This window comes from Alternaria conjuncta (genome assembly GCF_024043145.1).
Source record: "Alternaria conjuncta strain BMP 0040 chromosome Unknown scaffold_31, whole genome shotgun sequence".
NCBI classification, from domain to species: Eukaryota; Fungi; Ascomycota; class Dothideomycetes; order Pleosporales; family Pleosporaceae; genus Alternaria; species Alternaria conjuncta.
Genome location: NW_026250120.1, coordinates 675 through 27,231, shown reverse-complemented (window position 1 = coordinate 27,231; position 26,557 = coordinate 675). Strand labels below are relative to the sequence as shown.

The following is a 26,557-nucleotide window of genomic DNA, read 5'->3' as shown; positions in this document are numbered from 1 at the left end:
GTATTCTCCACAATACCGGATAGTACACAACCACCTGATACAAATCAAAACTGAACAGGCCTGGAACCAATAGTAGACTAACGGTGAGCAAATAAGGAAGCGTAACGTCAATGTGTTCGATTTTTCCCTTGAATGCGGTGCAACCCAAAGACACGTCGTACTCTGCTGATCTACTCGTTGTCCCTGACGTCAATGACGGTGGACTTGAACTTGCGCGCGGAGATCTTCCGGTTGAACAGAATGTCAAGCTCACGGTATGAGCGTCCTTTGAGCTCAGGGAGGCCGAAGTATGCGCTGATGAAGCAGACGCAAGCTGTACCGCCCCACACGTATCCACACTTACCAGCCATGTTCCAGCCCGTGGGATTGAGCATCTGCGAGGCTAGGTAGATCATAGGAATCTCGGCGACGTAGTATGCGGCTCGGCCAACACCGGTGCTTAGCGCGCGGAGACGGACGGACGATGTTTCGGCGATGATGGAGTATGAGATCGGACCCATGGCTCCTGCGAATACGAACGAGATGACGATACCCAAACAAGCTTGGGCGTAGTTGGTCGCGCTGCTCTGGGGGATGGAAGCGCAGATACCGAGAACGAAGAGCAGGAAGATGTTGATGGCGGTGCCCCCGAGATAGATTGTGCGGCGGCCGAAAAAGTTGCTGAGAGGCCACGCGCAGATGTTGGCTACCAGCTGCAGGCACGAGTTGATCAAGTTCAACTTGAACGAGAAGTCAGACGACATTCCAGCCTCTGAGAATAGTCAGCGTTACATCTCCGAAGATTGTGGCGAATCTCGACTCACGCTCGAAGAAGAAGGTTGCTTGGTTGGCGATCAGATTGCCAGCGAAGTTCTGAGACGCGTAGATCAAGCAGGTAATGAGTGTCCGGCGGAGGTCGACTCCCTTGACGAGATCAAGGAGAGAAGGCTCGCCGCCCTTGTGAGCTTCGATCTGCACTGTGCGCTCCATCATGGCAAGCGTGTCTTCGGCAGCCGCCTGAGTTCCATTTCTACGACCAAGGCGCTTGATGGACTTCAGCGCCTGTTCCTTGCGCCCTCTGCGCACTAGCCACCATGGTGATTCGGGTGCGAAGAAGATGAGGACCATAAGAGGGGTCTAGGGATGTCAGCTATCGTGAGGAAACGGACGAAGAAGGTACTTACAGGAAACACCCACTGTAGGGCCAGAGGACCTCTCCACGCCCACTCGTCGTTTCGCTTGTTGTAGCTGTAGGTCGCAGCAGCGACAATGATGCTTCCGATAGACCACGACATCTGGAGAGTAGCCGTACAGGCACCACGAAGAACCAGAGGAACGACCTCACTAGCGTAGGCTGGCGAGTTGGCGATGAACATACCCCATGGGATACCTTCGAAGGCTTGTCCGATGACGAGCACCGCGAGTGAGTCCGCCTGGGTACTGTTAGTTCCAAGATCTAGATCAGGGGTTCAAATACGCACAAAGAAGGAAATGAAGATGGTCGCATTCATCAGCATAAGTGCCAGCAAAGTAGTCCAGCGGTAACCAAGACGATTGGTGATGGGACCAGCAAGGAAGACTCCAATAAAGGCACCGCATTGGCCGGCTTGGAAAAGTGAACTCTGCCATTTGGTGGGAATGGTCTTGCCGACTTCGCCAGCGACTTGCACGCCGTATCGTTCTTTGAACGCGGCAAGAGCAACAAAGTTGCCGTTCAAGAACATATCGAAAGACTCCATGACCTATTGGGTGTCAGCGACATCTTCTGGGAGATGCTAGTAGGGGTCTAGTACTTACGATAGTAAAGCAGAAGATGAAAGCCCAAAAGCAAGCCATGGGGTGGTCCCTCATGGCCTCCCACATTCCCATATCATGTTCGCGGCTTTCAGCTGCCTGCGCATCTGTCATGAGCTCCTTGTCCTCAAAGATTTCGGCCTGACGACTGAGGCTCTTCTCCAGGACTCCATCGTCGACCGCAGGGGTACCATCTCGCTTGGGTTCGGCAAAGCCCGCCATTTCGAGTTAGCGTGTAAGTTGATTGGACGCCACGAAGAGCGAAGAACGAATAAGCAAAAGCCGATGCCAAAGGCCAAGCAGACATGGTGAGCTTGGAGAGCTTATATACTGTATGCACTCTAGATTCGACCTCGGCGTGGGTACGCTCTGCTATCATCAACCCACTTGAGCCCATGGGGCCCCGCGACAAGCTTTCAAGGGTGCTTGCCGTGTTGATGGGTCTTGATTGGCGGGTCTCTGGGGTATGAAGAGGCCGGGGTCCGAGCAGAGCCGCGTAGTACCATCTAGCCTGAAACGTCATGATATGGAGACCTGCTATTGATGCGAAATTCGAAAGCTAGGATACAGCTGTAGCTTGTTTAGGTGATCTTGCCGTACAACAGTGGATTGAAGAGCTGCGCAATACACGCTTTGCGGAAGTACTCCCTCAAGCACGTTAGTGAGGCTGAAAAGTGGAATGACAACGTCGGTAGACCTCGTGTACGCGATGCACATGAAGCGGATGGGAATGACGCGGAAGCATCAAGGAGTGCTATATCCGATCTCACTTGGTCCTGACGGCCATCGAAATCAGACCCGAAGGAGGGCAGTAAGCCCGCTACCGACCACGATCGTTGTTCATGAATGCCATGCCTTCAGTTGCGCGAGTTTTGGGCTCAAGGTCCCACCCCCACGGAGAATTTCTGGGGAATACCAAGTTCTTAGCATGGTAACGCCTGTAGATACAAAGACCAAATTCTCGGTTGACCTGAGATTGCCTGTTTGCACAGCAATGGACTCGTACGAGCGGCCAATGTCGGAGGCTACGGCCGGTCATGGGCAAGCGTCGGTGGATCCACGAGCACTATGAATCCTCAGTGGCATGATTCCCCATACACTTAGTCTGTGGAGCAAGTATCATTCGCAGGCAGTATCCGCTGGAGAGGACAAGAAAGTCATCAAACGCGAAAAGAGCCACGGACGCTGACAGGATACAACCTGCAAACAAGCAACAGCCACCAAATTAATCCGACGAGGAATGCTCGGTCTTCTGGGTGGGTTCCCGTCTAGGTATGTGGTTTCTGTTTGTATCGCATAGTAATCAAAGCTACGGCAGTTAGCGAAATAAGCCTACGCTACGCCGTCTAGAAGCCAGGTCGGCAGGCATCATCTCCCAGCACGTAGACCGCTTTCAGGAAGCGGGCCGCATACCATTGTTGACATTTGCACGTGAGAATGAAACCCCTGGGTATTGTCTTGTCCTAGTCACGACTGTCGCTCGCTCAAGGAGTGGAGGCGAATTGTTCGCAAGCCATTACTCAGCTGCATGGCTAAGAGCCAAGACGTAGCTGCGACTGGTACGTCTCTCAAATATGAACGGGTGAGTTCAACATCGGTCCAACATGTCTTGCAAAATACCGCCTGAGCGTTCATAGGCCCCGCGAGGTCTTCACTCCCGGTTCGCAGGGTTATCTGTGAGCAAATCCTGTAGACACATTGAGTCATGCCGTACCACATTGAAAGGTGTTGCGACAAAGCTCCAAGACAGGGAATTTTCATTCCTTAGCCGTCTAAGCGTAGCATCTTTCGATGCAGAAGTCCGTCGTGCTACCTTGTTCCAGAAAAAGCTGAACTCGCTGGAGCCTACATTAACATGCAAGGATGAAAAATATGCGACCCGACGTCAACTTAGACTCCAGGGTATTCTGTTTCCTTCTTGAATGGCGTGGTGTGAAACATATGTTCTAAGACTAATGATTGGATCCGAGTGATGGTGTGGAGACTAACAGATCTGCGGTGATGGACCTGCCGAACATCCGGGTCTGCATGTACTGGATCCTGCGTGCATTAGATCCAATGTGTATAACACACTTACTTATAGTCTGGTAAAATCCTGCAGATGCAAGCTTCCTCTCTCACAAGGCTGCTTCCTGAGCGAGAAGGCGCTCTGGGATTACGCGGCCAGCAGCGGGAAGCTCAGATCGCGCCACAACGATAACGGGAACCCAGTAAACGACTCTGGAGAAGATCGCCGGCGCATGTATGAATGAGACACATCGTATTCATGTAATGGCCTAGCGGCTTCCTCGCACGGTATTGGCAGGCGTCCTAAGCCGACCAGGCAGCGGCAAGCCAGACAACATGGCGCAGAAACGCCACGGCGGCACGGCTGAGGGCTGACAAACATGGGAAAGCGAGCATCATGGTATTGCTGCAGCAAGGTCATACAGGCATGCATCCGTGTAGCGGGCTGAATTGAAAGCATGTGGGTGGCATGATAATGGCGGGGGAGATGCACGCGAACTGACTGCCGGAGCTAGCTCTTCTTAGCGTGCCAGTAGCGCCGCATCGGACCGCCTGGTGCTCGCCTCGCCTCCATCTTTATCGCGTCCATCTTCTCTTTCGTGCAACACCAAGAACGCCCTAACTACAACGGTGCCACGTTGACAGGCTGTCAAAGCAAGTTCCCTATCTTTTCGGAACCATACGCGCCTGCAGCTGTACAGCCTAGTGGTGTCTCTACCCACGACCCCACCGGGTAGGAAACAGCGTCCATACCCTCCATCTGCACTTCGCGATTGGCTGGACGGAAACGAGAACGACCTCCCCGGCCTCAAGTTTTTGCCTGAGGCCCTTCTTTTGTGTTGGCGAGCAGATTTCCGCCGTCATGAAGCAAACAGTCCCAGATAGCGCCACCAGGCTGCAAAGTTCCAGCCCAATACGTCACAGTTTGCTCGCTCTCCAACCATATACCTACTGATCTTGTCGCTGCGGCTGTGGTACTCTCGCTATCGGTGCCTATTTTGGAGATGTCGAACGCCCTTGTGCAGCTCGCTTGTGGCGGTGAACAGTAGAAGTCGAGCTGTCGTTTTCAGCGTTCCAACCTGGGTGGCAAGGATAGACATCGCATGGTATGATTGGACGCTTTCGCTTGGAAGCAAGGATTCATTCCATGGTACGTTTGATACATGTACGGGAGAGCGGAGAATCGCTACCGTGGAGAGGGTCGACCATGACCCTATGCATTACGTCTTCTTCCGTAAAGATACGGCTTCTTACTGTGATCCACGCGTGACTGGGGGAAATCTCGCATTATTCCAACCACTTGTTCCAGACATCCCGGCATTCAGCAAGCGGAAGTTCGAATTATTGTTACAGAGAAGCTTCAATCTTTACAGGAAGCAACTCTCGAGGACCGTGGACCTTGCGATGATGAAGGTCGACATCATGGAGCAGACTCGGATCAAACCTGCCTCCACCGTCTATCCATGGATGGACACTGAACATGTCACTGGGCACTTGAGGAAATGTTTCAAATTCGTCTATGACAAAGTCAAGTTGCTGAACGGCCGGGTGGACGGCATGGAAGCGCAAATGACGCATCTCAAACAGCTTATCGAAGACGTTAAGATCAAGTCCGAAGCAGATAACCAAGGACTGCAAAGCGATATTGATGCTCAGAAGGCGCAGAATCAGCAGCTGCGAAACGAACTGGATGCCGAGAGGGATCGAAACCAGCGACTAGAGACTACGATCAAGGATTCACAACAGTCAATCACCCGGACCGGTCAACAGTTGAATGATCTCTCAAACCAGCTTTGTGCCCACAAGACTATCACTACCGCAAATTTCCAAAGGACAGATCGACTCGTGTCAAAATCCACACAGCAGATCAAGTCGCTGGAACGGTCTGGCAATACCTACATCCAGAGCATTGTCGATCTCAGAGAGGACCTAGAAGATCGCTTCGAGACAGCAGTGGTTCATACCCAAGAAGGCTTGCGTCACAACCAAACCGCCTATATCAATGGTCTAGGACTCCTCAGAAATGAGACAGCGGAAAAACTCGCTACTCTGACAGATCACCTCTCCACCGCTGTCGATACCGTGCAAGCACAATCCCACGAGCATACGGAATCGTTCGAAAAGACCGCTCTGCTTCTCGACCGTAACTCTCAGCGTATCGATGAGCTCGAAAATGCGATGGAAGAACCACAGTTTCTGGAAGGCATGAACCACCGTGTCGAAGAGCTTGAGAATGCCGTGAAATCACATGATGCGGCACTGCAAGCTTCTCAGGCCATAACGACCAGACTCGATTCCCTAGATTCCCGCCTGCGCGTGTCGGAAGTCGCTATCCAATCTGTTCAAACGCCGACATTGACCCCTCCGACTGCCACAACAGCTACCGCCGCTCTCGACGATCCTCAGAATAAGGTCGACGCAGTCTATTTACAGTTGAAGAATGAACTTGCCTCATTAAGTAATTGCAAAGACCGACTTGTCGCATTGGAAAAGCACCGCGGTACCCCTGCATCTCGCAAACTTGACAATAGGGTCTGCGTATTGGAAGAGAACTACGGCAAGATGCGCAATGACCACACAGACATGACCGCCAAGTGTGTCACCCACGAGCAATTCGCTGCAGCAAGGGATGCCGATGCTGCCTCCCTCCAGACGACTATTCAGAACCACCGGGAAGAGGTGAAGCATAGGATGGAGTATAATGTTGTACTCCTGAATGGGCTAAGGGGTCAGCACCTACAAAATATAGAGACCTCTCTCAAAAAGGTCGTCCAGGATAACGCATTTCCCGTGAGTACCTACCACATCATCTCCATGATGTCTGCTTATGATCGTAAACTAATGAGTCGGACTAGCACCTACTCCAAGACCCAGAAAGCGCACAGCCTGCCCGAGCACCAGCACCACAGTCAGCGTATCCATCACCACCCGCGACGAATCTGACACATCCCAGGCCGACGCAAGATAACTGGTCACCAAACACATCCTCCACTCCTGTGGCGTTTCAACAGGCCATTCACATGCAGCACGCACTATACCTAGCAGGAAATGCGGTGTCTGAAGGTAGGCAAGGAACCCAGCCAGTCGCCGATACCATTGACCTCACCGCACCTGGACAGCCTACATTCTTTCGACAAGTGCCCGAGAAGCGACAACGGATTGATCGACCGGCGCAACAGCAGGGTCAGTATTCGACGCAGCAGCAATGGCAGCAACAAGTGCAACAACAGGCGCAACAACAGGCACAACAACAGGCTCAGCAACAGGCACAGCGACCGGCACAACAACAACATCTAAATCAACACGCTCCATCAATTGCCTTGGGCGCCGTGCAGCAGAGGCAAGAACCAGGAGTGCATATGGAATGGTCATCATAAGGGCATCACCATGTGCGACCGCCCATGGGCCGGCAGTCGCAATAGGCGAGGATGATGCCACGGATATGGACGTACGGACTGAGCACTGGGATTGTAGAACCTGAGTGAAAGGTGTCAGTGAAAAGCTAGGGGTGAATGGCAGATGTGTCTAGCACTGGAAAGGAAACTAGTTGATATGCTATGGTATACTATAACCTATTCATAGGTCTTGATGCGTATGAGAGTGACATAACCAAGCTCATCAATCTCTCAAAGTATTATTTTGTCATTGAGCTCGAGTTTTTATTGCACCATCATCACGACATCGACATCAGTGTGATGAAAATGATGCTGACGCGGTAGTATGAATGACGCTTGACTCATTGCTGCGCTCCTGTATGCTGTAGTGTATTGTATTTTACATTTTTACTATTTACTTCCCATCACGGCGCCTAGTTCTTCGGCTTGTATTCGGAAGGGTTGACCATAAGTTCGGGCCTGACGTACTTGTCAAATTCCGACTCGCTGATGACCTCAAGCTTGAGCGCAGCCTCCTTGAGCGTAAGGTTGTTCTTGTGGGCGTATTTGGCGGTCTTGCTAGCGGCGTCGTAGCCGATGACGGGATTCAGGCAGGTGACGAGCATGAGACTGTGTCAAGTTAGCTATGTGATGAATCTTCAGTTAAGGGAGAGTAACTCACCTCTCGCTCATGATAGAGCTGATGCGCTTCTCGTCCGCCTCCAAACCAGCGACGAGGTTCTTCTCGAAACTCCTCATGCCGTCGGCGAGCAGACGCGAGCTGTGGAGCAGATTGCGGATCATGACGGGCTTGAAGACGTTGAGCTCAAAGTTACCCTGGGATCCAGCGAAGGTGGTAGCGGCCTGGTTACCGAAGACCTGGGCGCAGACCATGGTGAGAGACTCGCATTGTGTGGGGTTCACCTTTCCGGGCATGATGGAGGAACCAGGCTCGTTCTCGGGCAGCTTCAGCTCACCAAGACCGCATCGGGGGCCAGAGCCGAGGAAACGGATGTCTTGGGCGATCTTGAACAGGGAGGTTGCGAGGGTGTTGAGCTGGCCGTGGGCCTCGACGATGGCGTCGTGGGCAGCGAGCGCTTCGAACTTGTTGGGTGCCGTGACGAAGTCCTTGCCGGTCATCTTGCTAACTTCTGAAGCAATGTCCTCTGCGAAACCCTTGAACGTGTTGATGCCCGTTCCGACGGCGGTTCCGCCCTGGGCCAGCATCTTGAGGCGCGGAAGACAGGTCTTTATCCGCTCAATGCCGAAGTCGAGCTGCTGTACGTAGCCAGAGAACTCCTGGCCGAGTGTCAGGGGTGTGGCATCCTGCAAGTGCGTCCTGCCAATCTTGATCAAGCTCTCCCACTGGTCGGCCTTCTTCTTCAGCGCGTCCCTCAGGCTGGCGAGGGCGGGCAGGAGCGACTCCTCGAAGTCGAGAACGGCGGCGATGTGCATGACGGTGGGGAAGGTGTCGTTAGACGAGGCGGACATGTTGACGTGGTCGTTGGGGTGGACTGGCTTCTTGGAGCCCATGGTGCCGCCGAGGATCTCAATGGCGCGGTTGGAGATGACTTCGTTCGCGTTCATGTTGGACTGGGTGCCGGAGCCCGTCTGCCAGACAACGAGGGGGAAGTGGTCGATGAGCTTCAGCGAGGCCACCTCCTCAGCGGCCTGCTGGATCGCCTGGCCGAGCTTGGGGTCCAGCCCAAACTTCATGTTGACCGTGGCAGCGGCGCCCTTGAGGATGCCGAAGGCGCGCACAATGGGCGGCGGCATGCGGTCCTGGGGCTGGTTGATCTTGAAGTTCTCGAGCGAACGCTCCGTCTGGGCGCCCCAGTACTTGTCCGAGGGGACCTGGATCTCGCCAAAGGCATCGCTTTCGGTGCGCGTGTTGGCCATGGTGCTGGTGACGCTGAACTGGCGGCGCTGGAAGAGGCTCTGCGTCTTCAGCGGGGTACGGGGAGTGGTGGAGAGGGCACGCGTGCTGCGGGCACAGCAGAAGGAGGGGCTGGCCTTTGCATGTGCGAGTGATCGTAATGCTCCGGCCTCGGCGGCGCGGAGCTTCGTTGCGCTTCGGAACATGGTAGCAGCAGCTGCTGGCGGGGGGCAGGATGGGGAGAGGGGGTGGAGAAGACGCCGAATTGGCTAATGGAGTGCGCAGCGGAACTAGAGCGCAAGTCGCAAGTCAAAAGACAGAAGATGGATAATTGGGATAATTGCTGCGACGCAAAATGCTGCCGTTCCGAGCTCTGACCTCATGCTCGCGGGAATTGCCTCCGGTCTCTCCCGCGGCATAACTCGCTGTCACATGACTGGCGGGGTGCCAAGCCGAGGGTGGATGAAGGCTCCAAGAACGCAAACTGGAGCATGAAAGAATGTGGTCGGCATGAATTCTCTGCTTACTTGTACCGCCAGCTCAGAATACCGCCGCTCAGCACCATGTTTTCCTGCCGCTCGCCTTCCGCACGCCGGCGCCAAAGCCTCAGCATTCCAAGGTTAGCCCGTGATGACTTGGGCATTGCAACGTCAAGCGTTCCGTCGCCTCGTCTGCGCTGATGCGGCGTCTCGCTCATGTCCCACAGCCCCGGCCAGCCACTGTTCCAACTTTTCTCATTACCTCGCGCAGGACGCTTGTAGGGCCGCGTCTATGCCATCGGCTTGAGACTCTGGCTCAACCTCTGCATATATATGCTTTGGCCGCTCCGGTCGGGCTAGTGGAGTCTCTGCATAGCCACCGATCAAAAGCTTCGGCATTATCGGGCACACCCTGTTGAGTGAAACACACCTCGTACCGAGAGCCTGTCCCTACCCAAACTTCCGCCTGCATCGCGCCGCTGGGTACGGCTGAGGGTCCGATTTATTGGGTGATGATGAGGGCTCCTGCATTCGATACTGACGATCTAGAGCTATGAGGGCAAACGACCAAGTACGTCTGGAAGCTAGGTCGCTGCGTGACGCCTGGAACCAGGTGCCCTGCGCTTTCCGTCTTCCGACGACTGGTCATATTAGATTAACGTAGCGAGTCAAGTCGGAGTGCACCTGATCTGTCTCCACCATCCTTTCGATCCATGCTGGGCGCTCGCCTTCGAGCGTGCCAACGTAACATGGAGCTAATAACCCCTCATCTTCACCTACGGCCCAGTTTCCAGCCTCCACAAACACTCCTGTTTGCATCTGCGGTCTGCTGTCTTTTGCAGCCTGCTATTGTGTCTTCAAGCTCACTCCACCTTTGCATTACTCCGTCCGTGAAGCACGGCTTCAGCTGGGCCGCACGTACTTGCTTAGCCGCAGATAAGGCTCCCATGACGCTGATCGAGCCTTCTACCACGAACCCCTCTGCCCAACGACTGCCTCAATCAAGGCCGAGTTGTTCTGACAGTTGTTCGCAATCGATACACGATAGCGTCAACATCCGCGTTCCTCCAGACCTTTGCTCGCCACCGATCGACACAGCTTACGAAACGACACAGCTCGTGAAAAAAGGTGCAAGACGTCTGTGGAACTGCTCGTATGGCTGAGTCTGAATACGGCGGGGGTCCCTGGGTTCACGATAGGATAGGCGCTCGAAACTCAGATGCAGAGCTGACTGCCCCGCTTCTCGCCGCGCATACACCGTTCCAACAACAACTGCCAACGTTGTATCGAAATCCATACATGTCCAATAGCAGCCCCTCCATGTCTCAGGCTCAGGATGCACCAAATGTGTCTACCAGCAGCCACCCACAATGTCCAGCTTTGCCACCTATTGGAATGCGTCACCACTACTATGCTCCTCATGCACACTCGTACCAGTTCACAAACCCTCAAAGACCGTCGCAAACCTGGAACGGGCCTCCGCACCTTTATCCTGGCCAGGCATTCTACGACCCCGGCGTCGCTTCTCAGGGTGACCAGCTGCGCCATCATTTAGGAGCACCGAGTCACAACTTTCCGCTTCTAGGGTCACCACATGCCGCGCCTCCTTCGAATCCCCGACATCGCAATGATTACAGAAGACACGATCACAGAATGAGTGCCGGGGCGGTGGCAGGTAGTATGCCTATTGACAATACACGCTTCCCTGAAGCACGGGGTTCAGTAGCACCCCCGGAAGCCCGGTTTCAGCATCCGCGACCACCACTTCAACAAGCAATCCACCCAGGTGAGGCACTGTATTCTGGATTACCTGAACGTCCGTGGCCGTCACACGAGGTTCCAAGCCGCCGCTCAGACCGTAGCGTATCCCCACGCACGTCGAATCGCCGTAACTTTGAACGATACTCAGTTGACCTCTCCCATTCCAGCACGTCGTCTGACGCAGAAGAAGCGGCTGCCCGTGCGCCGCCGCTGAGTCGTATGAGGCATCGATCCAGAGAAGTGCGGCCGCGTATCGCGGGCCGCTACCCGCCTCAATTCGATCCCAACATTGCTACCGCTCGCCAGATTGATCAATTGAAAAACAGTCTCCAGCGCCATCTACCAAGTACGCTTCCAGAGAAAGCGTCCAAGGCTTGTGACATTTGCCAGAAAGACTATGCCGCTACACGTGTGTCGCCTACAGAAGAGGAAGAAATTGCGATTGAGCTGTCGTGTGGACACACGTTTGGAGAGTTCTGCATAGGTCAATGGGTAAGTGGTAGTCGTTTGAAGATAGCAGATGCTTGCTCACATGACCTAGTTTGATACGTGCAGAACACACAAGAATAAAGTTACCTGCCCCATGTGTCGGAAGCAGCTCATCGAAGCGCCAGCACCACGATTCATGCCGAGCATGATGCAGGGGCAAGCGTTTCTTGATCTGCTCGCTCGCCAGAATATGCACGTCACTGATCTCTACGGCCACTTTCAGCAGGCGTGAGCGCTGTGAGGTGTTCGACTCAGGATGCGATTTTCGAAGCTGTGATATCATTGTTTTACACGGATGGCCTTGGCAGGGCAGTCGAGGCGTTGTAGATGGGTAGGGAGTTTTGGTGGGTGTTGCACACTAGGTGCGTAATTGGGGTGAACAGGCTTCAGACTGGAAATGTACATAGCATGGTGGTCAGCGGCATATAAACATCAGCATCTTTGTGGATAGCACTTTTGCATGTGCAGCCCTTGCGTCGATCTGGGCTCCACTTCCCGGGATGCCTGGAATTCATCGTTGCCCGGAGCCCACCTAGCCCCAAACATGCACCCCGCCATCAACACAAACCTGCCCCGATACACCCAAACCCGTCAAACAAGACATCGTGAGAGTTACTGCGCTGCATGACCGCTGTCGCCAATTGCTTGCGCCCCCACTGCCGCCTCTTTGCTTCTTCGTGCCTGCTTGCGCCCCACGGCTCTTAGCTGCTGCCATCCACCGCTCCTTCCCCGTCGCCCAGTTGCCATCGCGCCATGGAGGACAGCAACAGAGACAGCTTCCAAATGCCCACCCCTCCCCCTCCACTGCAAATCCGCGACAACGCAATGGACCGCCCAGGCACCCCGACGGGCGAGGCCTTTATGAGCCCGCAGCAGACGCCCCAGGGCAGCCCAAGCAAACACCACCAGCCGCCCGGCGCATTCGATCTGCCGCATGTGTTCGAAAATGCCATGCGGCTGCTGCCTACCATGGGCTCGCCATCCAAGACGAAGCCCGGATCGCCCACATCCCCCAACAAACTGCAGATCGGCAGCAATGGCGCTGACTACGGCAACATGGAAAGTCCCAGTTTCGCCCCGGGCAGCCCCACACGCAAGTCGAACCAGGAGAACACGCCCCCGAGTGGCCGCCCAGGCCTGCAGAAGGAGTCGAGCTACCTTACACACGCAGCACAGTCGCGGCAGGAGCCCTACAGGACGCGCGAGGACGGCCAGTCGACACGCTACATCAACGGCCCACAGCGTCTTTCCCCGGAAGAACTCGAGAAGGCGAGAAAACCAGCCGTAAAGCGCCTGGCAAACGTGACCCAGCTGTGTAAGGCGTGACCCTCGTACTGTGACCATCAAGTACTAATGGCTATCTAGACTTCCTCGACTACTACTACGACCTCCTCACCTACGTACACAGCCGCCAAAGCCGCCTGACCCAGTTCAAGGCACAGAACCCTCCCCCTCCAGATACACCCGAAGAAGAGTACAACGATGCCCTCACACAGTACCTCGGCCGCGAGCGTGCCAACCTCCGCAAGCGACGCACCCGGTTAAGGCAGGGTGACTTCCAGATCCTCACACAGGTCGGCCAGGGTGGCTATGGACAGGTTTACTTGGCCCAGAAGAAGGATTCGCGTGAGGTGTGCGCTCTAAAGGTCATGAGCAAGAAGCTGCTGTTCAAGCTGGACGAGGTTCGCCACGTCTTGACAGAGCGCGATATTCTGACCACTGCTAAGAGCGAGTGGCTGGTCCGCTTGCTCTACGCCTTTCAAGATGACAAGAGCATCTACCTTGCTATGGTGAGCCGCATCGATATCCAGGCTTAAACAGTGTACTGACAACTCCTAGGAATACGTCCCTGGAGGAGACTTCCGGACCCTTCTGAACAACACTGGTGTCCTGCACAACCGGCATGCGCGTTTCTACATCGCCGAGATGTTCTCGTGTATCGACTCGCTACATCAGCTTGGTTACATCCATCGCGATTTAAAGCCCGAGAACTTCCTGATCGACAGCACTGGCCATGTGAAGTTGACCGACTTTGGTCTTGCAGCTGGTATTCTTGCACCCTCCAAGATTGAGTCGATGCGCATCAAGCTTGAGTCCGTCAGCGACGTCATTTCGCCATTCGGTCGACCCATCGAGGAGCGATCAGCAGCCCAGCGACGAGAAAACTACCGCTCTCTTCGCGAGCGAGACGTCAACTACGCAAAGAGTATCGTGGGCAGTCCCGATTACATGGCACCTGAAGTATTGAAGGGCGATGAGTACGACTACACAGTCGACTACTGGAGTCTCGGATGCATGTTGTTCGAGGCTCTGGCCGGTTATCCGCCATTCGCCGGTGCCACAGTAGACGAGACCTGGCAGAACTTGAAGCAGTGGAAGAAGGTTCTACGGAAGCCCGTCTATGAAGACCCATCCTACTTCCTCTCGAAGCGCACATGGGACCTCATTATCCGTCTCGTGGCTTCCAAGTCTACCCGCTTCCGCAACATTTCCGAGATCCACGCCCATCAGTACTTCGCCGAGGTTGACTGGGCGAGGCTGAGAGAGCAGAAGGCACCCTTCGTACCCGAATTGGACAGTGAGACAGATGCTGGATACTTCGACGATTTCGGTAGCGAAGCCGACATGGCAAAGTACAAGGAGGTACACGAGAAGCAGGCTGCTTTGGAGGCCATGCAGGACCGCAACGTCCAGATGGGCAAGGGTTTATTCGTTGGATGTAAGTCTCGATTGTCATATGGGTTAATGTCAATCGCTAATCATACTGCAGTCACATTCCGCCACAAGAAGACAGCCGACGAGAACGGCAAGCCATCTAGCCCGAGAAAACCGCTCCCCATGGTTGAGGAGAACTTTGGCACGATATTCTGAGAACATTCGTTCCGCCCTGCGTGTCGAGGCACTGGTTGCGTCGGCGCTTTCTCTCCTTCGTACATCTGTTTCTGTGTTCATCGCAGCGCCTGGAAGCTGTGAAGTTGAGACGAGTCACACGTCCTAGTATGATTGTTATATTTGGCGTTTAGTTCGGATAGCATAGTTTATTGGGCGGGCAAGTGCGTTGCATGCATTCGAGACGTCGTGTATTAGTAGATGAGTACATAGATATGACGGCAGTGATTACGGAGAACGCGGAATACAACCTGTACTCAACGATGAATCAATCGAGTGGAGAAGCACGAAGTCACCTGACCGCGGGATTCTGGACGACGCGCTAGTTGCTAGTGCCCGCCTGGGCGCCCTTTCGTCCCCTCAATCACAAAGTCCACTCCACCTTACGTCAACCCACATAAGACACCACTACAATGCCCGGTCTAGTCCAGCGAGGACGAAAGCGCCCGTCGCGCGCTATCAGCGAGGACCTTGACGAGTCTTCCGATGCCTCGTCCTCACCTTCCACGAACGGCAAACGCGCCCGCCATGGCCAAGACGCGCCTTCTAGTTCCGCGCAAACGAACGGCGACCCAAACGGCTCGACTGAAGGCGACTTCAAAGCAGGCTCCCTCGTAAGGGTGAAGCTGGAAAATTTCGTTACATACACGGCTGCGGAGTTCCATTTAGGGCCGAGCCTGAACATGGTCATCGGGCCCAATGGCACAGGAAAGAGTACCTTGGTCTGCGCAATCTGTCTGGGTCTGGGATGGGGCAGCGAACACCTGGGAAGAGCCAAAGAGGTGGGACAATTTGTCAAACACGGCGCTGCCGAAGCCACCATCGAGATCGAGCTCGCAACGGGTCCTGGCAATGGCCCCAATCGCATTGTCAGGCGTGTCATACGCAAGCGCGACAACAAGTCCCAATTCTTTCTTGACGGTCCACGTGTGCCGCAGCAAGATGTACAAAAAATGGCCAGACAATATTCCATCCAGATCGACAACCTCTGCCAGTTTTTACCGCAAGACCGTGTAGTGGAGTTCGCGAGGATGAGCGACGTCGACCGATTACGAGAGACCCAACGCGCTGCAGCGCCTCCGCAGATGGTGAAATGGCATGACGAGTTGAAGGAATTGCGTACACAAGAACGCGCTTTGGAGACGAAGGAGAAGAACGAACGCAACCATCTGGACATGCTGGAGAAAGCACAAACCGCAACAAAAGATGACGTAGATCGCTACCATCAACGAGAAGGCCTTTTGCGGAAGTCGAAGTGCTTGAAGTCGGTCAAGCCTATCATCGAGACGAAAATTCTCAAGACCGAGATTACTGCAGTAAAGGCAGAGATTCGAGACGCTAGACTGGAGCTCGATCAAATAAACATCGACATAGAACCAGCGCGAAGGGCTCAAGCAGAAGTCGAAACATATCAGAACGATATTGAGCAAATCGCAAACCTTCGGAAGAACCGCGTCGACATGATCAAGACACAGGCTGAAAAGCTCGCGACAAAGATTGAGACCGGCAAAGCGAAAGCGGCGGAAACTGACAATCAGATCAAAGCCGAATTGAGTTCGAAGAAAAAGCGCGCAGATGACATGGTTCGCCTCAACCGTGATATTACCAGGCTAGAAGCCCAGCGACAGGACCAACCCGCGGAGTTCGACGCCGAATCTTACGAGCAGCGCAAGTCAGATCTCCGCGACCAGATCTCTACTAACATGGGCCTCATTTCCGACAAAAGGAGTGGCATGAAAGAGTTAGCTACCCGCGCTGGTGTCGTGAAAGCCCGACACACGCAGCTGAAAGCTAATCAGGATCGGCTGAACACACAGAGCGGAAAGCAAGCCAGCCTTTTGATGAGAATTTCCCGCGAGACCGCTGCCGCATGGGAATGGATTCAAAGGAACAAAGCGTCTCTGCAGTTGAAAGGTGAAGTCTTCGGGCCACCGATACTGGAATGTTCCGTCTCAGATCCCAAGTATGCCAAGGCCTTCGAGAGTCAATTGAAAAAGGGCGACCTCATTGCCATCACTTGTACCACCAACGAGGACTCGAAGATGCTGGGCAAGCGTCTGCTCAGTAACAAAGCCAACGGCGGGCAGGGACTCAGCGAAGTCTATCTTCGAACATCACTAAAGCCCCTCTCTTCGTATCAACCGCCCATGGCCAGGGCAGGCTTGGCCCAATACGGGTTTGAGGGGTATATTTTAGACTACGTCAAAGGACCCGACGAAGTCTTGGCCATGCTTTGCGAAGGCTGTAAACTGCATCAAATCGCGTATGCTGCAACACCACTATCTGATGATGTACATAAGTTTGTGGAGGAGCGAAGCCCGATTCGTAGCTGGGTGAGTGGTTCGGACACGTATCGCGTGATCTCACGCTACAACCAGTCTTCTACGTCCGTTGTACCACTAAGGCCAGCACAATCTTTCGTAGATCAGCCAGGCAATACGGATGAGTTGAGAGCCATCATTGAGGAACAAAAAGGGCTAGTACATGAGGGAGAAGAGCTACGCGAGAACCACATCATCCTCAAGGACGAAGTCAGCAAACTCGAGGGGGAGAATGAGGATCTCAAACAACAGAAGGTACTTGTTGCTGCCACTGGATGCAAATGCGCCAATAACTGACAATTTGGTAGGACGCTGTGCAAGCTGAGCAAGACGGCTTGAAGAAGGCTTTCGCCGAATGGGAAGCTCTACCCGACAAAATTGGTGGGTATCTTACATATGTGAGGAGGAGTATTCGCTAACTATGTCTAGCATCGAAACAAGCCGACCTGCACAGCAAAACGCAGGAAAATGCAGAGACCACTGCCCGAATCAAAGCTATCAAAGCCGACGCTCGTGCTACACTACTGCAGGTCGCGAACCTGACACTTGAATATGCTGTAAGTCATGAACGATCGGTCACCGGAGTCCTGCTGACGATCCCATAGAAAGTTGTAACCCAAATGAGGGCATTCCACGAATCGCTTGTCGAGGCTGAGATCCGGCTCATCGAAGTCAAGTCGGAGCTTAGGGGCCTCATAAAAGAGAACAGCGCGATCCTGGACAGACAGAAAGCGCAAGAACACAAGATCAACGAGCGCACGAATCACGAGCGAGTTCTTCGGGCCAAGTACAGAGAGCTGCAAGAGGCTACGCAGAGCGACATTTACAGTCTCAGCGAAGAAGAAAGACAGATCGTCATGGAATACAAAGAGCTTCCCACACTCGAAGCCTTGGAGCTAGAGGTTCAGTCGGTCAATGCCCGGCTGGAGATGATGGCCGAAGGTAATCCTGGGGCGATCAGGGCCTATCAGAAGCGTGCGGGTGACATCGAGAAAACGCGTGAGAACCTGGAACAGTACGCTGCCAGTCTCGAAGAGATCAAAGAGAACATCACAAACATCCGCCAGAAGTGGGAGCCCGAACTTGACGTTCTCATTCGCAGGATCAGCGGGGCTTTCGCACACAACTTCGAGCAAATTGGATGCGCTGGTGAAGTCCAGGTGAACAAAGACGAAGACGACTTTGACAACTGGTCCGTCCAGATTTCAGTCCGTTTCCGGTAAGCTCAGACTGTCGCGGTCATACGCAAACCTAGCTAATGATCTCAACAGCGAGAACGAGCCGCTCAGCGTATTGAACTCTCACCGCCAGTCCGGTGGCGAGCGCGCCGTGTCAACAATCTTCTACCTCATGGCACTACAAGACCTTGCCCAGTCACCCTTCCGCGTCGTCGACGAAATCAACCAGGGTATGGATCCGCGCAACGAACGCATGGTACACGAGCGCATGGTGGACATTGCATGCCAAGAGAACACGAGTCAATACTTCCTCGTCACCCCCAAACTTCTGCCTGGTCTCAAGTACCACGAGAAGATGAAGGTGCATGTCATCAACTCTGGAGAGCACATTCCAGTTGCACAGGGCGTTCAGGGTGAGTGGAACTTGTCCAGTATGGCTGAGATTGCATTGCGGGTGAGGAGGAGCGTTGCAGTTGCATGAGCACTGGAATCGCGTGGCGCAGACCATTACGATACGTGCGCGGGTGGGATGAACAAGTGTACGAATACCACGGTAGTCTAGTGTCGTTCATGGTTTGATATGTCTCACAGCGGATGTGTTTGGTAATGGCGTTGAGCAACCGCTATGCAGGTACGACGGACAGCAGTCAGCGACATTTACTGTACATCGAATGTTCTCAATCCTTCTTATCAGCGCTATCCTATAGCGCGCGCAGGATATATATTGAGGTACCCGTATCCGTACATGTGCATGCAATCGTTTCCCTGGATACACCGTGTTTGTGCGACCGCTAATGCGACTAAGTGTCCCTCTGTACGACACCAACAGTTCAGAAATGCGTGTACCAGTTTGTTGAGCCGACTCTACTCGGTACCGATGCATTATACGAGCCTTTGAGCTGAAAAGCTGATGCTAGTCTCGTACGATACCTGGTATGCTGGCGCTGCTTACATGTGTTATAGGCTGGGATGGGGCCATGGTTCGATGCACTTTGTACTAGGGTCACGTCATGGCGCAGGATCGCCTGGGTAAGGTTGCATTGGGGCGAGCAAACATGGAGGCGTTGGACTGACGAAGGAATGTGCGTTGGAAATTAGAGAGGTATATATCAGCCGTGAGTGCGGGCTTGTGATGCTGGACATTCAAGTTCTATCGCTGTCGACATTGCTCATCTCAGCCTGGACCAACTTCCCAAACTCGAAGCAAAAGCACCGATACCTAACATCACTATCACCGACTAGATATTGCATCATGATATTCCCCACCCCCTTCATAACATTCCTCCCCCTCCTCATCTCCCTCACCACCGCCCTCCCCACTACTCCCCACTCCCCCCTCTACGCCCGCGACCTCTCTGCCGCCACCGCAGAAACATGGCACATCCCCCGCCTCGACATGCACATGATGAGCACCAGCACCGGCATCCCCGGCAACGGCCCTTGGCCCGAGAGTTCAAAATTCGATTCCACAATCGACTTCGATGTGCTGGTGCCAGAGGAGGCTCCGCTACCAGCGTCGAAATGGAATTGCAAAGGTACGATGAAGAACGGGACGATTATTGAGGATGTGGTGGGTTGTGTGGATGGAAAGGGGGATGTGGGTGAGGTGTCGTTTGGGATGACGGAGTATGAGGCGGTTGGGGAGAGGAGGGCTGAGTTGAGCTTTTGGTTGTGGGTTTATCGGGTTGGGTATGTTTTCTCTATGTCACTCTTTTGTTTGGCTGCAAAACTACGGTATGTTGTGACTGCGCTGATGCCTTCGTTTGAACATACAGGGAAGGCAGCGATGGTCGCGCCACCATACTTAACGGCGCGACAGCGATCACGGCGAACGACCCACAGGAACCGAGTAGCTACCTTACTTGCCTCCTTGGTAGACCGTTTGATGGGCTGAGATGTCAGATTGGGAGTTATCTTAGTGTGAGGAAGGAGCTTGTTGTTGAAGGGTCGGAGGTGCGTTGAATTGATGCTGAAATAAGGGGAGCATGAACGACGAGGCTACGTTGTAAAGATCGATTTCTAGTGGTCATGTAGACGGTTAGTGATGTTTTCGCGTTGGTTTTGGTGCAGCAAACTGTTGTTATGGAGTTTATGTTACACGACATGTGTGTTGTGCGTCGCGTGGCGGGAGGGGCGTGTTTCAGCATCTCGTCATCCTGTCTTCACTTTCAAAACTTGAACCAGCTAATGGGAGCAAGGGAGCCGTCATCTGTAGTCGCGATTGTTACTATGGTGCTTTCGAGGTATAATAATAAGCTCCTTGCATCAGGTTAGTGCTCCGATTGCGACTGCTGCGATGAATGGAAAGTACTTACCCTGTTTCGGGCTGCGAAAAAGACATGTCGATGCTGGAGGCATTGCGTCGTTGAGGTGCTACTGCAGGTACACTACTGCAGAAAGACACGACGAGACTGTTGTGATTGTTTTGTTCGAGCGCAATACCGCCGCTTTCCCCTCTTCTTCTCGACAACGCTTCTGTTCAATCTTACGCGCTTCAGTCTTGTCAATTACATCGCACTTTGAAGTTCCCATCGCTGATTGCGTTCCCACAAATGAAGCTCATCTATGCGTCGCTGGTCAACGATTGGGGTTTTTCTGGAACTGTCAAGATCAGTTGCACGGTAAGTGTTGTTTTATGTGCTGTTCTCATCTTGGTAAACGCGACTGATGGAGTTGACCAGACCTGCTTTTCAGAAGCCCGGCAGACAATGGCTGGCACTGCACTGACGCGGTATTCAACCATTACATCACAATCTTCAGCAGCTGGAGCCGCACAAGATGACGGCATCTCATCCGCGCAAGACTTACAACAAGATGTCTCGTCCATCCCGCCTGCTACGTCAACGGAAATACCTCCATCATCCTCTCAGCTCAGCACCCCGATTAAGGCGGGCATCGTTACTGCCTCTATCCTGGTGTTCCTACTCGTGCTATTACTGGTACTCGAGCATACCTATCTCCGTCGCAAACGCCACGAGCGCGCAGTCAAACGAGCGATCGACGAGGTAGAGCGAGGAACTGAGCTGAAGAGCACAACGACGAGTGAGAGCAAAGAGAACATGGTATTGGAGAGTCGAGTTGAGATTGTCGTAGATGGCGAAGGGCAGGATAGTGTGCGGGGTAGCTGGGATGGAGAGGGTTATTGGAATGCAGATACAGACGACGAGGATGACGACGGAGACTTGAGCGAATGGGGACGAGGGCGAAGGCGCGAGATTGGGCGGAATGGGATGAGCCTTCCGCGAAGAGGACGTTAGTGTTGGAGCCGTGGCATCGGCACAGTGGCTGGCGTCGCAAGGATGATGTCTCCTATTAGTCCCCGATCTTTGCGGTATCAAGCCTTCGAGTAGGCCTTGCTTGTGGAGGCTTCGTATGCCTTGGTGTGTTCCGGTGAGACTTCGCGCAATGGGATAACCTTTCCTAGTCTGTTTTCCGAAAAGCAAGGCTAGAAAGCAGTGTTGTTAGGTACCCTACTCAATAAGTTACTATAGCACATAAATCTTACACAAGGGCAACATTGAAAACTCGAGTGCGTATATCACATTGAAGACTTACGAAATGCTGCTGCTCTGCTACTATCGGGAGACAGATCGGGTTTGTGGCTGCCCTCTTGTGTAGCATATTATACTTGCGATTTCTCTCATTCGTGAGAGTACGTTTTCGTCAAGCGCTCTTGAATAGAGTGTGTAACTACGTATACTAATCTGCGACTCACATCTAGCCTCATCGCTTGCAGGCTAGGTATGCTGTCGAAGTACCGGCATATATGCCCCACTCAGAAATTCGACCACTGAGGCAGTCGCTTACATACCTTTCTAACCACTCACACTTAGTAATACAGCTCAGCTTAGGTGACCCAGGGTAAGCATTCTTGGGATATAATAGATAGGACAAATATGACAGGTGAGATGTCGTAATCAGCATATCGCGCTTATAGTCAGACGAAGCGCCGTGGGGCCGCCCGGCTGTTCTCTTCAGGCAACAACATCCAGCCTGGGCAGTAGTCTGAGTCAAAGGCGCACTCTATTCTTTCTGGGCAGTATATAAGGCCTGCCGTATAGCCGCTCCCGACATTTCCCCTTTTTCTGTACCTGTCATGCACTATTGCATTACACCAATATCACCAATGTCGGCCGGCATAGACAATACGGTGTACGTCGTCACCGGAGCAAACCGAGGTCTTGGTCTTGACTTTGTGCAATCGCTTCTTACGCGTCCTCAACACACGGTGGTCGCCACAGTCCGTAGCGAGCAAGCCAAACATGTCTTGGAAGACGAGATCAAGAGCATATCGAAAGGGACTGGCAGCAAGCTGGAGGTCACACAGTACGACTTCTCCACGGCTATCGATCCCAAAGAGGTGGAAAGCAAGTTCGCCAAATTGGGATTTCAGCATATCGACGTTCTATCGCTCAACGCTGGAGGCGCACAGCCAATGGTCCCGAGGTCCCACCAAGCGAGTCCACAGCCAAAGACCTGCGCGCAGCATTTGAGACCAACACCATCGCACCTCTGCTCGTATTCCAGGGTCTGAAGCAGTATTTGCTGAGAGCTAACTCCATCCCCAAACTCATCTGGGTTACCTCTTCGGTCGAAAGCATCGCGGACATGGGCCCGTTTGGCGGCGGCGCCTATGGTCCTAGCCGAGCGGCACAGAACTGGCTAGCGCGCTCGATCCATCTCGAATATAACGGCACAAAGGGGAACACGCGTTTGATTGTCATTCCCTTGCATCCTGGATGGGTCCAAACGCGAGCGGGCCAGTTTGTCGTGGATCAGTGGCAGTCGGCGCTCAAAGCCATCAACTACGAGATGGAGAGCCCGCCGACAACGCTGGAAGAGAGCGTCTGTGGCATGATTAAAGTCATCGACAATGCGACGGCGGAACATTCAGGCCAGGTCCTAACGTATGAAGGCAAGATGCTGCCGTGGTAAATCAGCGATCGTAGAGAAGCTTATACTTTCACGCACTTATCGCGCGCAAAAGTGTTAGCATGTATATAAGAGCTATAGTACTAGAAACTTATTAGCTTAGTTACTAGAATTATAGCATAAGGTATAAGCTTAAGAGATACCTAAGATCTTTAAGAATTAAAGTTTTCTATAAACTAGTATTTAATTTTATATTATATAGAGTAGCTTTAACTATAAGATAATTAGTATACTAAGAAAAGATAGCTTTATCTAAAAATTTATAAAGAATAGTAAAAGAATATTAAAGTAATTTTAGATAAAAGTAAGCTACTTTACTTTCTTACTATACTAAAGAGTAGTAACTAGATTTTTTAAAATATAAATATTATATAAGCTTTAAAGTCTATATCTTACTTTATACTATTACTTTTATTTAAAGTTTTATACTATAAGTTAGAGTTTTAGCTTATATACTTTATAGTATATATAGTTCTTTAAGATTTAAATACTAGCTATAGTATTAAGCTAATATAATATATTATATTAACTTATAATAGAAAGCTTAAAAAATACTACTCTTTATAATAATAGTAATACTTACTATAATTACGTTATATAGTTAATAAGATAGATACTTCTAATTTTCTAGTTAATATATTAATTTTTATCTAGTATAAGTTAAGTATATTTATCTCTTTAACTAGAGTTATAGTATATAACATAATTAGAAGCTATATACTAATACTTTAAGGTTAATATATAGAATTTTAATAGTGTTTTTAAGTCTAAAAGTAACTTTTTAAATAAATATAATTTATTTTAAAGCTTTACTAATCTACTTTTTAAAAGTTAAGTTTTCTATAAGTAATTAAACTTTAGTAATTTCTAAACCTCTTTTAAGATTATTAAAAATAGTTTTTAGTAGTCTTAATAGTCTATCTTATAATTCTTAGAACTACTACTAATATATTTTAATTTATAGTCTACTTTACTTAAATTTAAATTTATTTAAGTATATAAATATTTTAAGCTATAAAGCTATTATATATAATCTAAGTTTATAAAAAAATAAAGTCTCTACTAATCTATAGATATAAATAGCTTAGATAATAGTCTTAAGCTTTGCCTATATTTCTACACTAGTACACTTAATAAAGTAATAGTCTTAAGCTTAGTAGCTAGAGATAAGCTATAAATAAAAAATTTATTAAATTCTTAGAAGATACTTTTATAATAAAAACTATAAAACTTTATAAGCTTTTTTAGATTAAAAGATATAGCTAAGGCTATAAAATTTAGTTTTAGTAGTAAGAAAAGAGTTTATAAACGTACCTTAATAAATTAGAATATTATTCTTTTCTTTTTTCTTTTTTATACTATATTACTTAGAACTTTAGATTAGTTTTTTTTTTATTTTACTACTTTTTCTAACTTTTAAGCTTAAGAATAACTATATTTAATAATATCTACTTTATTCTTTTTTTTTAGTAACGCTTTTAGTAGATTTAAAACTATATTAATAAAAAGTATTATACTTTTAAGTAGATATATTAATAATAAGGCCTTTTAGCTAAGCTTTTTTAATATAGTTAAGCTTACTATAAATATAAGCGTAGCTATTCTATAGTAGAGTATAACTAACTATTTTCTTTATACTAATAGTAAGATATTTTAGATTAAAGCTAACTACTAAAAAGCTTTTTAAATAATACTACTAAGCTATATACTTTTCTTAAATATAATTAAAATTAATAATAGTAATATAGTAGTAGTAATTTTATATATTAGTTAATAGATAGATAAAATTATTAAAATACTAGTAAGAGTTAGACTAAATATTTAGATACTAGTAAGTAAAAAATATTTCTAGATACGCTATATAGTAATAAAAACCTTACTTAAATAATAAAAGTATTAAGTAAAACTACTCTATTTTTAAAAGTTAAGCTTATATAAAGATAAGTATAGTAGTAGTAGTAGTAAAAGATAAATAATAAAGTTAGCTTTAGTAGGCTTACTATTTTATAATATATATTACTACTAAAAAGAAATAAGTTATTAAATTTAATAAGATTAGAATAAATAATAAATAATATTACTCTAATAATATAGTAATAATGTAATATAACCTCTACTTTATGTAAAGATTATAATAACTTAGTTATTATTATCTTTTTATTATTATTAAGCTTTATTAAGATTACACTTATTATTATTTCTTAACAAATTAGAAAAATTCCTAGTAAATCTAATTACTTACGTAATTAAGATTTTAGTAGCTAGTTTTAATCTACTATACTAAAAGATTCTAAAATACCTCTATTTATCTTAGCCTAGTTAATATTAGAGTTATTACGTAATTTAATAACTATTATCTTTTTATCTCTCTTTTTATAATTGCTAAAAGATCTAGTAATAAACTAATTATTAGTCTATGCAATACAACGCATAGACTAATATAATTAGTACTAGTTTAGATTATAAATCTAAGAAATAAGAAGAATTTAGTAGACTTAGATTATAAATCTAGAAATTAATAGAAATTAAGTAGATTTAATTATAAATTCTTATCTCTAGGTAGAAATAGGTAGATATTTACGCAATTATTCTAGTAGCTATTTTCTATAAAAGAAATAGTAATTCTCTATAATTATTCTTTACCTAGTAATAATATTATTACTTTTTATCTATTATCTACTTTGTAATTATATTATAATCTTTATTAGTTAATACTATTTATTATAGTATTTAACTACTTTGTTCTAACAAAGCTATATTCTATTATTAAAGAATAGTTCTTATTATCTATCTATTCTTTATAGATTATAAGCCTAGCTAGACGCTTATAGCTTTATTAGAACATATTTTATTTATATTATTACTTGTTCTAAGTAATTAATATATTTAAAAGAAAAAGATTTTTATTAATTCTAAAAGAGTTATTCTTTAAAATTAATAAAATATCTATTTTAGAACTATATAGTTTAACTTATACTTTTTATCTATTATTATAATAGTACCTTTTTAGCTTTAAGCTATTTAAAGATTTATAATCTTTATTTAGTAGTTAATTAGCCTCTATTATAATTAATAATAAAAAGAAAAGTACTTATTATTATTTTATAATAATAAGAAAAAAAGCTTTTAGTTATTATTATTAATAATTAATAAGAAAGAAACTAGAGTACTTCTTATTAATATTAATAAAATAACAGTATTAGCTAAGACTTTTACTAGTATTAGTCTCTGCTTACTCTACTTATAGAAATATAGAATAATAGAGTTTTATATACGTTTTCTCTATTTAGAGAGTAGTTAGTTACCTACGTATATTATTTTAAAAGTGTAAAGAATAGATAGGTAACAAGAACTATTCTCTAATAATAGAATATAGCTTTATTAGAACAAAGTAGTTAAATACTATAATAAATAGTATAACTAATAAAGATTGCAATAAAGTAATTACAGAGTAAATAGTAGGTAAAAGGTAATAATA

At 49.0% G+C, this 26,557-nt stretch overlaps 7 protein-coding genes across 7 annotated transcripts; 5 read left to right on the top strand and 2 right to left on the bottom strand.

Moving 5' to 3' along the window:
• Positions 1-170: 170 nt before the first annotated feature.
• J4E85_011140 (uncharacterized protein) lies at positions 171-1,995 on the bottom strand (the record flags this gene model as incomplete). The annotated part of the gene is made up of 5 exons (XM_051475343.1): positions 171-751; positions 804-1,116; positions 1,164-1,412; positions 1,461-1,721; positions 1,777-1,995. 5 exons carry the CDS (start codon positions 1,993-1,995, stop codon positions 171-173), a joined length of 1,623 nt encoding a protein of 540 aa, XP_051320790.1.
• Positions 1,996-5,202: 3,207 nt separating this feature from the next.
• Positions 5,203-7,157, top strand: J4E85_011139 (uncharacterized protein; the record flags this gene model as incomplete). Its single annotated transcript, XM_051475342.1, has 2 exons — positions 5,203-6,599; positions 6,734-7,157. 2 exons carry the CDS (start codon positions 5,203-5,205, stop codon positions 7,155-7,157), a joined length of 1,821 nt encoding a protein of 606 aa, XP_051320789.1.
• A 431-nt stretch (positions 7,158-7,588) lies between these two features.
• J4E85_011138 (uncharacterized protein) lies at positions 7,589-9,236 on the bottom strand (the record flags this gene model as incomplete). The annotated part of the gene is made up of 2 exons (XM_051475341.1): positions 7,589-7,784; positions 7,837-9,236. The coding sequence occupies 2 exons, from the start codon at positions 9,234-9,236 to the stop codon at positions 7,589-7,591; spliced, it is 1,596 nt and encodes a 531-aa protein (XP_051320788.1).
• Positions 9,237-12,512: 3,276 nt separating this feature from the next.
• J4E85_011137 (uncharacterized protein) lies at positions 12,513-14,630 on the top strand (the record flags this gene model as incomplete). The annotated part of the gene is made up of 4 exons (XM_051475340.1): positions 12,513-13,074; positions 13,125-13,549; positions 13,599-14,478; positions 14,530-14,630. 4 exons carry the CDS (start codon positions 12,513-12,515, stop codon positions 14,628-14,630), a joined length of 1,968 nt encoding a protein of 655 aa, XP_051320787.1.
• Positions 14,631-15,061: 431 nt separating this feature from the next.
• Positions 15,062-18,628, top strand: J4E85_011136 (uncharacterized protein; the record flags this gene model as incomplete). The annotated part of the gene is made up of 5 exons (XM_051475339.1): positions 15,062-17,224; positions 17,278-17,350; positions 17,399-17,526; positions 17,575-18,188; positions 18,241-18,628. 5 exons carry the CDS (start codon positions 15,062-15,064, stop codon positions 18,626-18,628), a joined length of 3,366 nt encoding a protein of 1,121 aa, XP_051320786.1.
• Positions 18,629-20,699: 2,071 nt separating this feature from the next.
• Positions 20,700-21,404, top strand: J4E85_011135 (uncharacterized protein; the record flags this gene model as incomplete). Its single annotated transcript, XM_051475338.1, has 2 exons — positions 20,700-20,768; positions 20,829-21,404. 2 exons carry the CDS (start codon positions 20,700-20,702, stop codon positions 21,402-21,404), a joined length of 645 nt encoding a protein of 214 aa, XP_051320785.1.
• An 869-nt stretch (positions 21,405-22,273) lies between these two features.
• J4E85_011134 (uncharacterized protein) lies at positions 22,274-23,082 on the top strand (the record flags this gene model as incomplete). Its single annotated transcript, XM_051475337.1, has 2 exons — positions 22,274-22,518; positions 22,605-23,082. The coding sequence occupies 2 exons, from the start codon at positions 22,274-22,276 to the stop codon at positions 23,080-23,082; spliced, it is 723 nt and encodes a 240-aa protein (XP_051320784.1).
• Positions 23,083-26,557: the final 3,475 nt, after the last annotated feature.